The 12,127-nt window shown below is 32.9% G+C and overlaps 1 protein-coding gene across 2 annotated transcripts; it reads right to left on the bottom strand.

The window, feature by feature from the left end:
• Positions 1–3,363: 3,363 nt before the first annotated feature.
• LOC120079982 (glutathione hydrolase 3) lies at positions 3,364–10,041 on the bottom strand. 2 transcript variants are annotated; one of them, XM_039034491.1, is made up of 9 exons: positions 9,796–10,041; positions 9,576–9,705; positions 6,611–6,733; positions 5,927–6,264; positions 5,236–5,754; positions 4,896–5,131; positions 4,427–4,691; positions 4,016–4,153; positions 3,364–3,938 (listed from the first exon to the last, which is right to left on the bottom strand). In XM_039034491.1, exons 3-9 carry the CDS (start codon positions 6,702–6,704, stop codon positions 3,663–3,665), a joined length of 1,866 nt encoding a protein of 621 aa, XP_038890419.1. In that variant the 5' UTR covers positions 6,705–6,733; positions 9,576–9,705; positions 9,796–10,041; the 3' UTR covers positions 3,364–3,662. The 2 variants fall into 2 exon arrangements, with proteins under 2 accessions (XP_038890419.1, XP_038890420.1); XM_039034492.1 differs by having other exon boundaries at positions 3,694–3,871.
• Between the last annotated feature and the right edge of the window lie 2,086 nt (positions 10,042–12,127).

Genomic DNA, 12,127 nt, shown 5'->3' with positions numbered 1-12,127 from the left:
AAAAATTTCGCACCTTACAAATGGATGGAGGGGGTGAGTACAAAGTCGTTACTCACATGTGCAATCAGTTGGGAATTCAGATAAGAGTTTCCTGCCCATATACATCAGCTCAGAATGGCCGTGCTGAGCGTAAACACCAGCACATTGTTGAAACGGGCTTGACACTTTTAGCGCAAGCCAAGATGCCCCTGCATCTGTGTGGTATGCCTTTCAAACTGTTGTCCTACTTATTAACTCATTTCCTTCTCCTATTCTTCAGGGCATCAGCCCACTAGAAGCCTTACTTGGCATCAAATTGGACCTGTCTTCTATCAGGGTCTTTGGTTGTGCGTGTTATCCTCATTTCAGACCATATCAGACTTACAAATTTGCCTTCCATAGCAGCAAATGTGTCTACTTTGGTCCCTCACCAATACACAAAGGCTACTGCTGCCTCACTGATGATGGAAAAATAATCATCAGCCTCATCAGCAGGTGACAAAGAGCCACATGGGAGCTGATGTCATTGCCACTGTGGGCCTTCTCTCTCCCTAACCAATTCCAGTACAACGACCTCATACACCTGCAAAAGGACATATTTGGTTTATAAATTTGTTTTCATTCTTTTGTCTTTTACCATATACACATTTGTATATATATATATAGAAAATATTCAATGTACAAAATATACTAAGAAAAGGGAAAACCAATATTGAAATAGAAAAGGAAAGGGAAGAAGAATTATCTCCCTCTTTTCATCATCTAGCCGTTGGATTCTTCGCTGCCTTCTTATTCTTTCACCACTGTCTTAACTCAACATTGTTTTAGAAAATTGTTTAAAAGAAAAATAGAATTTCATAGTTAGTGTAGTTTTTTTACATGGCCAACCAAATAAACAATATCCCTTTAATCTAAACACCAAAACAATTTTGAAAGGAAAGTTAAAAGGAGGAAATTAATGTAATGCTTTTGAAAATAAACAACTAAAAGACTCTCGTTCGTCGTTTGATCCCCACAAAAAAAAAAAAAAAAAAACCCTTTCTTCCTTCTCTTAAAAATCGAAAAAGAAAACTAGAGATGAAGTTTCTTTCTCAAGTTCGGCATTTCCTCTTCCTTCCTTTATAAAAATAAAATATTTGATTCCAAGATCAAACTTCACCTCTTCCTATGTTGGTTTCAAGTGTCTATTGAGTTTCTTTTCTTTTTTTTCCCCTTTAAGATGAAAAACTTTTTACCTTATCGATGTTAAGATAGTCACATCATCTATCTATTTTGGTTTAATATTAGTCTAGTCATCATCTTAGTCAACCTTCCATTAAGTGACTAAGGGTTTTTTTTATCTCAAGGACTAAAATTGAGATTATTGAAATGTCAACGACAAAAGTGTTAGATTTTGAAATATAGGGACTAAATAGAAACTATACTAAAAAACTAAAAACTAAAAAGGTATTTTGTAATATTTACCATTCGCCATTTATAAATATTTCAAAATTATCCCCATAAATACGTTAAAATTTTGGATAAAAATTGAAACCTGAGTGTCGCAACCACTTAGAATGGTGTGATTATGATCGAATCTCAATATTTGTTTGAAGTCATTTGAATCCAGTTTTCACATAACATTCTAATGAATCTTTACGCCATGAGTAGTTTTGAAATATTTATAAAAAGTGTTGGGTTTTTCTTTTGATTTCAGGCTCACGAAGAGAGGATATCAACTCGAAGAAGAGAGGTTTGGTAAAATGAAAGGCTCTCAGAGAGCCACGCCTCTCAGCTGCCTCAACAACACGTGGATAACTCCACTATCAACGATCAATGGGAATTGTTTGAAGTCGACCAAAAATTCATTTGGTAAACAAATTTCTTCTCTCTCTTTTCATCTGAGTTTCAAAAAATCTCTCTAACCCTCTCAACCTTGCTTCTGTGTTCTTGCGTGTATTTGCAGAGAATGAAGGATCAAATCACGCATGCAAACTGAAGAAGAGAAAGAGGAATAAAAGCATGTACGTGGTTTGGCTTAATTTGTAGCCTACGTCCACGGGAAAGGTAGATGATTTTATTGAAGTTATTGTTCGGAGATAATTTTTCTTTCTTACAGAATTTTTAGTAGACTGAATGTAAAAACGAAACAAAATGAATGTAACAATTATATATGTGTTTACAAGTCTGTTATGAAATCTGTTGTAAAGAAAACTAGCTGTTGAGCTTTATTTGAGATTAATATCTTTCAAAAAGTTCAAAGTAATTTTGCAACTTTTTTAAAGAACACGGGTATTTTTTAGATGGATGCATAAGTCCAATATATATATATATATATATATATATTATAACTTAGTAATTCTTTAGTTACTTGAAGTTCCTAAACATTAGAGACATTTTATAAGTTTTTTTTTTTTAACAATATGTGGGGTGGGGATCAATTTTTTGATTTTGAGGTTGATAGTACATATTTGATACCACTTGAGCTATGCTCATTTTGATCATCTCATAAGTCTTGAACTTTTAATTTTATGTCTAATATTTTCATCATACATCCAATATACTTAATATTACCAAGTAATAAATTAAAAATTGAATTTTTGTGTGCTATAAGAGAACATTCGACTTGGGTTAGAATAAATATGTGAATTATGGAAAAGATTAAGAGAAGAAGACAGAAAAATTCGTCAAAATGAACATAGTCATATGATTTGTACTATCAACTTCAAGATCAAATATTTGATTTTTTTAAAACTAAGATTTTGAGGGAACCATCAAATGAAATCAATATATCTTAATACAAAATTCTTCATCTTATTTCCAAACTGAAAAGATAAGTGGCATGCATGGAAAAGAATTCCGAAAAAGCAATTTTAAAAAACCTTTTTACCTTCTTTTGTTTGCACAAGAAAAAGGTAACGACTCTAAGATTGTCATATTAGCTTTTATTGCATTTAGAAAATATTCAAACATTCTTTCGACCCCCATTTCCCTGTTGATGACTGATTAAGGTTTAAGGCTTAGGGATATACATTTTGTTATATAATAAGTTATACAGAAGGTTAAAAATTTAGGTCCCATTTGATAACTTGCATCTTTGTCAAATACAATGATTAAATTCTTAATCAAATTCTTAGTCAAATTTTTAAAAGCTATTTTTTTAGTTTTCAAAATTTGACTTAGTTTTTTAAAACATTGGTAAAAAGAAGATAGCTAAAAAAGAAATTTGAGAGTAAAGATAATGTCTATAGATTTAATAATCAAAACAAAAAAAACCAAATGATTAGGACCTTGATTACTTGCGATAATCTCTCTCCCTTAAATACAAAAGTGGAAAAGACAAAACTACCCTCCTTCGAGTAATAGAATAACAAACCATACATTTAAACTATATTAATGGCGCTCTTAAAAACTCAAGAAAACTGATCATTCATTCAGCCAACAAGAGAGAGTTATGCCCAACTTAAGAACACCCCAATGCTTCTATTATTGTGTGAACTAGAAACATTTCCGTGGTCGAACTAAGTCAATGTACCAAAAAGGAGGCTACGTATCTTGAAAAGGGAGATGGGAATCAATGCCAAAAAGAGCAAAGAAAGAAAAAAAAAACGTTTCTTTCTTTCCCATCTAGTAAACTATGAGCCCATTTAAAACAACTTTCGAAATGTTTAACAAAACACTTTGAAAGTCATTTCCAACATATCCTAAACGACTGCGGGATTTCCGTTCTTTCTTGGGTCGCAGACAGCTGTAAGAAGACCAAAATGTTTTCGGTTATTGGATATCTTTCCACCTTTTCGACCTGTGTCAACGACGTCTTTGAAGTTTTGAACTACAAACTGAACAATGGCTCCTGCTGTATCCATAGCTACAACTTGATGACCCCTATCTTCCAAGAATTGCTTCTCTTTGGCTGAAAATACGACGTGATCGCCATTTATGCATGTCAAATTTTCATATTTAACTACATTTGGAATCAACTGCAGAGATAAAACAAGGCTACATTACAATGTCAATGGTTTGTGATGAAAAATTGTCTGAAAACTGAGTAACAAACCTGATGATACACCCTTGACCTTTCAACTGCTGGAAAAGGTTGAAATCCCAGTGAAAAATAGTTAAGGAAAACCTGAATTACTGCTGGAAGTATCTTCATACCTCCACTACCTCCAATTACCGCAATCAACCGGTCATCCTATGAATAATCAAACAACATTTCCAAGGATAATTACTAATGATCGAAATCCAATCAAGCCCGCAAATATGGAGAAGAAGAGTTGTATTACTAAAAGAAAATGATGGAGAAGAGTTAAAAGAATATATATTAAGATTAAGAGTTAAAGAATATATATTAAAAATTAGTATTATATCATAAATATAATCTATCTATAGCAAAATCAAATTTAATGTGGATTAATAGAGTAAGAAAAAGATCCCAACCAACTAAATATGTAAATGAGAGTTGTACCTTTGTGACAATAATAGGAGTCATGGAAGAGAGGGGCCTCTTGTTTGGTTGGATAAAATTTGCTGGAGCAGGAGGGAGTTTATCTGGAGATATGTCAGTGGGTATAGAAAAATCCCCCATCTCATTATTGAGAACGATACCAGTAGAGGGTGAGAGAATGCCAGCTCCTAAGCGCCCATTTACAGTTGTTGTCAATGATACAGCATTTCTCTCTGCATCCACAATGCAAAAGTGACTGGTTCCATGATCTCTTAGCTGACTCCACCTAGTAATTGAAACGAACAAGTTTGTGTCATGAATGTGTGTGCAACAAGAAGTAAAATTAGCTAACATTGAGCATAACTATAGAGTTAAGACATCGATAACCTCTTTTATAAGTCGAAGGAATTCTCACAAATGTAACACTATATTCTTTAAGAATTAAAAGACAAAAAATGTGGACCGAGCATGTTTTTCCTATCGTCTATACCTATATAGATAGTAATCTGGAGGGAAAGTAGTATTGTCAACTATCTTTTCCTGAACTTTCTTTGCAAATGATGGGCTGAGCATGTTGGAGACAACGTTGTTAATGTTGGAAAACCGAGGATCGCCCAAGTTCATTCGTTCAGCATACATGTGCTTCAATGCTTCGATTAGGCGATGCAGGCCAATGTTTCCTTTAGTGGCATCAGGATCATTATAGCTCTTAAAGATGTTCATTACCTGTTTCCCAAGATAGAACATTCAAGAATAGATTCTGAAAATCATTATCACTCAGAAAGGACATTCAATCCAAACACACTAGGGAGGTAAAGAAAGGACAAAACCATTGCAAGTCCAACTGTTCCACTTGAAGGAGGTGGCATGCCATGCACTGTGTAGCCCATCGTCTCAGTGGTCATTGCTTCTGTTATTTCAACTGTGTAGTTCCTTAAATCCTCCATGGATAAAATGCCACCAACTGCTCTCACATCCTTCACTAACTTCTCTCCGACGACTCCATTATAGAAGGCTTGTGGCCCTTGATTTGCCACGGCCTCTAAACTCTTGCCTAGTTCGACATTGTAGCAAGTGTCGCCTACTTGTAATATGTCACCATTTGGTGCAAAAACTTGTCTCAACCCAGGATCATGTAGGATCATCTTGGCAGAGGAAACTAAGGACTTTCCTAAATAAGGAGAAATCATAAATCCATCCTTGGCAAGCTTTATAGCAGGTTCAAATAAGGACCTCCAAGCCAAACGACCATATCTTAGCCAAGCTTCATGAAGGCCAGCTATCTCTCCAGGGACTGCAATTGATAGTGGCCCAATATCTTTGGCTGTCACATTGGATTCATACATATCCTGCACATTGACAAAGAGAAGCATCTTACAACCTTTTACTCTCCTTTTTTTCGTTGAACAAAGCCCTGCACCTTCAGCTTTTACACACAGTACTACTTTTGACTACTTGAACCAAAAGTGTAGCAGACCAAAAGACATCCATCTGTTTTACCAAAAGAGAGAGATTTTGAACCTGAGATGCAGCCAAGGGTGCAGTCTCCCGAAAATCAATAGCTATGGTTTGCAAAGTTGAGGCAGATCGCACGACCATAAAACCTCCGCCTCCTATCCCGCTCCACATCGAACACACCACACCAAGGCACAATGCAGTTGCAACTGCAGCATCAACAGCATGCCCTCCCTGCCTAAGCATCGACGCTCCAATCTCAGAGCAACGGCCATCATCAGCAGCAACAACTCCCTTCTCTGACTCAACAGTTTCAGAATTATTGATATGTATCCCATCAGAGTGCTTGTTTTCCTCATTAAATACTGAACCATTTATGGAACCTCCAAGGATATGACCAACAACTACAAAATGGAAATTAAACAAGTTCAAATCAGTCACAAATGTTCAGGTAGATAACCTCATCTTCCGGTCAAATTTGACATAAATAATTAAAAAAAAAAAAAAAAAACAAGTTTCCAAATCAAAACATAGTTCCAGTCAACTCCCGAAATCATTCAAATGAAGAACTAAAACAAAGTAAAAATTTTATCATAAAACAAAAGAATTCTGAAATATCCACAATAAGACCTGAAATCATTAATTGGTTAGAACAATTACCCTCAAATGAGAATTCTCTGGCCATTGATTTGTGAGAAACCCGAAAGTTAAGAAAAATATATAAATGAATGTGAAGATTAGCTAAACTACCTGTGAGGGCAAGTATTCCGAGGGGAATGAAAATCACTCCTCTACAACACCACCTGTCCACTGATTCACGATGGCGCAGTAATGGAGATTCCATAGTTTATCCACAGATACTCTCGATTGATACTGAAAAATTATCGATGAATCGTAGATTTTATATCAAATTGCTTCGAATTCTTAATTAACAAAGCACAAGGCAAGTTACATATTAGATAATACACCAATGATCTTATTTATTTCTTCTTTTTCCTTGTTCTTTTTTGAGTTCTACGGATTCCAATATCTAATTTTGTCAATAGCACGGTATTAAATTTTTATTGACATTTAAATCAAATTTTCACATCTATATGGATTCAACATTAATATAACTGGTGATAATTGATATTTCTATTATAATCATTAAAAAAAAGAACAACAACAACTGCAAAATGTCGTTGATGTGAATATAATATAAATAATAAATATTTTAACTTGCTTAAAAAACATAAAATGTTTCTTTATTAATTTAAATAACTTTTTGAATTTCTTCAGAAATATCTATCGAGATCGACATTTTATTGATATTTACATCGACATTTTCGTAAAGTTGAACGATCAACATTTTTAACCTTCTTATGAGCTAATTTAAATCCAAGAAGATGAAAAGGTAAAAATATGTATTTTCAATTTTTTATATAACAAATTTTGGTAAGAAGATTATAGTTACATTAAGCTAGGCGTTGACAAAAATATATGTTGTCATTACAATTACATGAGTAAACTAAAACATAATGAATAAAATTGTTTTAATCCAATTTTATTTGTGGGTGATAATTTTCAAGATTTCTCCAAGATTCCTCGTTTCATTGAGGTTGGGTCAAAAGATTGGGATGCCTAGTTTTTTTGTTTGCTGTCTTCAAAGTTTGTTTGGATGGATTTGACTGAGTTTATATAGATGATTGGATAAAGTGGCGGCAAACCGAAGATGAGAAGGTGAACTTGATTGATCTTGAAATTCAAGAAGATCTGGGAGGTGAGAAGGAAGCCATAGAGTCCTATGTTAAGAAGCGTAAAAACTGGAAAAGACGAGCAAGATTGGGGCCTTTGATTCATTCTCCTCAGAAAAGTGTTGATATTGGGAAGAGGTGGTTGGATTGTGGGGATGACTTGATGGCTGTTAAAAAGGCTCGAGTGGAGGAAAATGACTTTAAGAATATTGAAGATTCTGTTATCTTAGAGGCAGAGGCTGATTTTCAGCCCTGCCGAAGTCCATGAATCTCCCTTATTGGAATACTCGGGGTTTGGGTAGCCTTAGAGCATTCAAAGCTGTGATTTGGTCTGTTCTAAGAATTCCAGTATTATGTTTCTCTCAGAGACAAAATGCAGTGTGGAAGTCACTAATCAGATCAAGGTCATGGGTAATTTTGCTGGTTGCTTTTCAGTTAGAAGTCAAGGAGCCAAGGGTGCTTTATGTTTGTTATGGAAAGATAATGTAACGGTGGAAGTTCATTCTTTCTCCAAAAATCATGTGGATTCCAGGGTTGAGTGGGGATCTATGGTTAAGCACCTTACTTGGAGCATTTGCGAAGACTTTATATTGTAGAAGATTCTCCATGACTGGTGGGAGGGGATCTAAATAAAATTCTTTGGGGTAATGAGAAGTTCGGGAGCCCAAGGAAGAATAGGTTGATGCTGTAAAACTTTAGAGATGTAATGGATGATTGTAATTTTCAAGATCTGGGGTTTAAAGGTCCAATTTTTTTACCTGGGATGGGAATAGAACGGGAGTTCATATCTGGAAAAGATTGGATAGATTTTTGTGTAATGACTTGTTCAACCAGCTGTTTGAGAGGATGGAAGTGTGTCATTTGGACTGGCATTTCTTTAATCACAGACCTATTGAACTATCTCTTGGTGTCAATAATTTTCTGGTTTCGAAGAGAATTGCCAGACCTTTTAAATTTGAAGAAACTGATTGCAGGAACATTATTGTTTCTACTGGGAAGTGGAATGGTATTGATGAGCCTATTTGTTTGGACAGAAATCTGAAGTTGTGTGCCAAGGAGTTGAATCCTTGAGGAGGATTGTTGTTTAGTGAAGGAAGGGAGAATCTTTTAAAGTGCAAATAGGCTTTTAATGATGCGTATAATTGTTTCCCTCAGGTGGATTTTGATCGAATTCATAGCCTTGAGTTTAGCTCCCGACAGACACTCGAATGGTATCATAAAAAGGCATCTCGAGGAAACAGTATGAGATCAAAGGGATCACATACGCGAATGGTCAGTAGTTTGAGGACCCTGTCATCTTGGAAAGAATTTTTATTGACTATTTCCAGAATACTTTTGCTTCTTCTTGCCCAAGGTCTGATGATATTGGTGTACTACCAAAAGTCTCAATTGAATGAAAATGATTCTCTACCTCAATTGAGGGGAGGGGAGGGTTTATTTAGAGGAAAAAGAGAGTACAGGTTCTGTTTTCATAACAGAATTACAAACAAAACTAACAAATTTAAAACAATAAACAATTCATAACAAACAACTAATTAACTAACTATCCTTCAATGATAAAGCTTCTTATAACACAAGATATTGAGGCTGTAATTGAGAGTATCTCCCCAAAACTTGATGCTATAATGAATTTTATGCTCTGTTCTCCCAGTGTGAGCACTAATAGAGCCCTTTTTTGAGTAGTATCCTGGAAGTTATAGGGAAAATAATCTAATAAGGGGAATTCCGGTTTGGAGGAGGACCGATTGATATGGCACTATGATAAGAAGGGTGATTATAGAGCGGATACAAGTGGTTTCTTTAAACAAATACTCTAAAGAAGTCATCCATTCTTTAAACAATCACTTGTGCACTTGAAATATATAGAAATTCAAATTGACTCAAAAGCTTAAAATGATGGGTGAAAGCATTTTCTATGAAAGCGATTAACAATTCTCATCCTACAAGAAGTAATTTGCAAAAGAGAGTTCTGGAGGTGATACCCTTTTCTCCTGTTTGCTCCGCTGCTTCTGAATCTTGTAATCACATTCTGTTTAAATCTGGAAGCGCTAAGATTGTTCGGAAGTTGTGGGATAATCCGGTGATTGGAGAAAATTTCACTCCAAATTCAGGCTGTAATCAAAATAAAATTGAGTTAGTTGTGGTTGACTTGTCGGGAAATTTGATCCGATTATAACACACTAATAACAATTCATGGCTTACCTTAACCAACTACTTCGATTCGACGGTGAAAGAAAGGGGGGCCGTTCTTCAGCTGAGGTAACTGCTGTTCTTCGCGATTCCGTCGGAATTTTGAAGGCGGAGGCTGTAAATCCTAAGGATATTTCTTTTGATTCTTCTCTAGCTGAAGTTTTAGCGATAAGGTACGGGATTCGTTTGGTTCAAAAGCTCCATATTGCGACTTGCGAGACCAACTTCATTTCAGCTTCTGATTGCTTAGTTGGGAGCGTAATTTAAATATTTGAAATCACTTTTTATGGTTTTAAAAAAAAATAGTTTTCGAAAATTAATTCTTTCATTATTATTACACTTTGGTCACGTTGGAACAATTATAAAATGACAGTTGGACGCACTGTTCTTTTTTTCCCCAACTCTTCGTCTACTCTCGCATCGCAGCCCATCCATTTTAATTTTATTTTTGGAAAATATATATTTTCACAGTTGCATATATACCAATTAGATTTAGAATATTAGTCGATATAGTGCAATATAAAAAATATTGCATATATAACAAAATTGAGATCTATTCTGAGAGTTTATCAGTGATGGATCATATTAATAATAAGACGTTATTAACAATAGAGTACGATAGGTTATACTATATTTATAATTTTTTAAAGATCCTGCTATATATAGTTAATTATTAGTTCTAAAAGTGATATCCATTGATCCCTAAGTTTTGAATCTAGTTTCTATTTGATATCTAGATTTCAAAAATATTACTTATTCAATAGATTTTGAGTTTGGTTTTAATTTAGTCCATATGTTTTAAAATATTGCAATTTTACTCTTGATATTTGAATTTAGTTTCAATTTGGTCTCTCGATTTCAACATTTATACTTTTAATCTCGAGTTGTCATTTAAAAGTCACTTCCCATAGTGTTAATGTGTATTGATTAATTTTAGGAAAATAAAAGAATTATAATTAATTAAATTTCACTATTTTTCATCACTACTGAAATCAAATTGAAAGTTTCATTTCGTAGTTATTTGTAATTAATTAATAGACATTAAAATCAATTACTGAAAATGAATATTTAATACAAATGTAAAGTTAAAAGTATAAAATTGTAATATTTTGAAATATAAAAACTAAATTAAAACAAAACTCAAAACTTAAAAACTAAATTTATAATATTTAGAACTTATGGATCAAATAGAAACTAGATTCAAAACTTAGGGGAAAATATTTTTTTTCCTATTTTTTATTTTTTTGTTATGATATAATGGTGTGATGCTCCAACCAATTTGTGACTATTAAAATTAATCCTATTTTATAATAGAAACAATGTAAACCTTGAACTTTTGGGTTGTATCAATTTAAACCCTGAATTTTGGATGGTATCAATTTAACCTCAAACTAATAATTATATCAATTTAAATCCTAAACTTTTACCAGTATATCAATTTAAATCCTAAACTTTCATAGTTGTATCAATTTATATTGAGTTTGAAAAATATTAGACAAAAACATTTAATTTTTTTCAATTAAAGTTATATAAGTTTAGAGGTTTAATTGATAAAATTACAAATCTTACACTATGTTTATCCATATGAAAGTTCAGGGTTTAAATTGATACAATTATTAATTCGAGTTTAAATTAATACAAACCACAAAATTTCGAGTTTAAATTGATTAAATTATTAGTTTAGAATTTAAATTGATACAATCAAAAAGTTTAGGAATGTAAATTGATACTTATCCTTAATAAAATCTCTATATACATATTTTTTAATTTAGTATGAAATAAGTATGAACAACGGAATATTCTTCTAAAAGAAAACTCAATAAATGCCATAAAGAACATAAAGCATGGATTAAATTTGTGCATTGATTTGTCCTATTTTGAGATTTAAAAATTGACGTATGTTTGATAATTATTTGATTTTTTTATTTTTAATTTTTAAAAATTAAATTTATAATAATTCATCCATCCCACTTCTAAATTTATTTATTTATTATCTACTTTCGATCAATGTCTTAAAAAACTAAGTTAAGTTTTGAAAATAAAAAAAAAATATTATTTAAAAATTTGTTTTTCCTTTTAAGAAATTGACTAATAATTTAACTCTTTTATTTAAACAAACATAAAATCATTAAAAGAAACTTAAAAAAAATATCTTAATTTTCAATATCAAACGAGGCCTAAATTAACCAATCTCATTGACTGAAAATATAACATTAGAAGATGAAATTTCTAAGCTATTAAATTAAATAAATGAATATTTTAGTATAATGAAGTTTGAGTGCAAAATTTTAGGCACCATTATTTGTTTTGTTGGGTTTATGGTGGGCCCTTTGTGATGTATTTT

This window comes from Benincasa hispida, chromosome 6, assembly GCF_009727055.1.
Source record: "Benincasa hispida cultivar B227 chromosome 6, ASM972705v1, whole genome shotgun sequence".
In the NCBI taxonomy this organism is placed as follows: domain Eukaryota; kingdom Viridiplantae; phylum Streptophyta; class Magnoliopsida; order Cucurbitales; family Cucurbitaceae; genus Benincasa; species Benincasa hispida.
Note: the sequence above shows the minus strand (reverse complement) of the source record. Positions and strands in the feature narration are given on the sequence as shown.

What these genes read in the sequence shown, in the direction of transcription:
- LOC120079982 (XM_039034491.1), bottom strand. Translation starts at nt 6,704, where the DNA reads ATGGAATCTCCATTACTGCGCCATCGTGAATCAGTGGACAGGTGGTGT. An exon ending in CACCCTTGGCTGCATCTCAG is followed by an intron (nt 5,755 to 5,926) that starts GTTCAAAATCTC and finishes GTCAATGTGCAG; the next exon opens with GATATGTATGAATCCAATGT. An exon ending in CCAGATTACTATCTATATAG is followed by an intron (nt 4,692 to 4,895) that starts GTATAGACGATA and finishes TTCAATTACTAG; the next exon opens with GTGGAGTCAGCTAAGAGATC.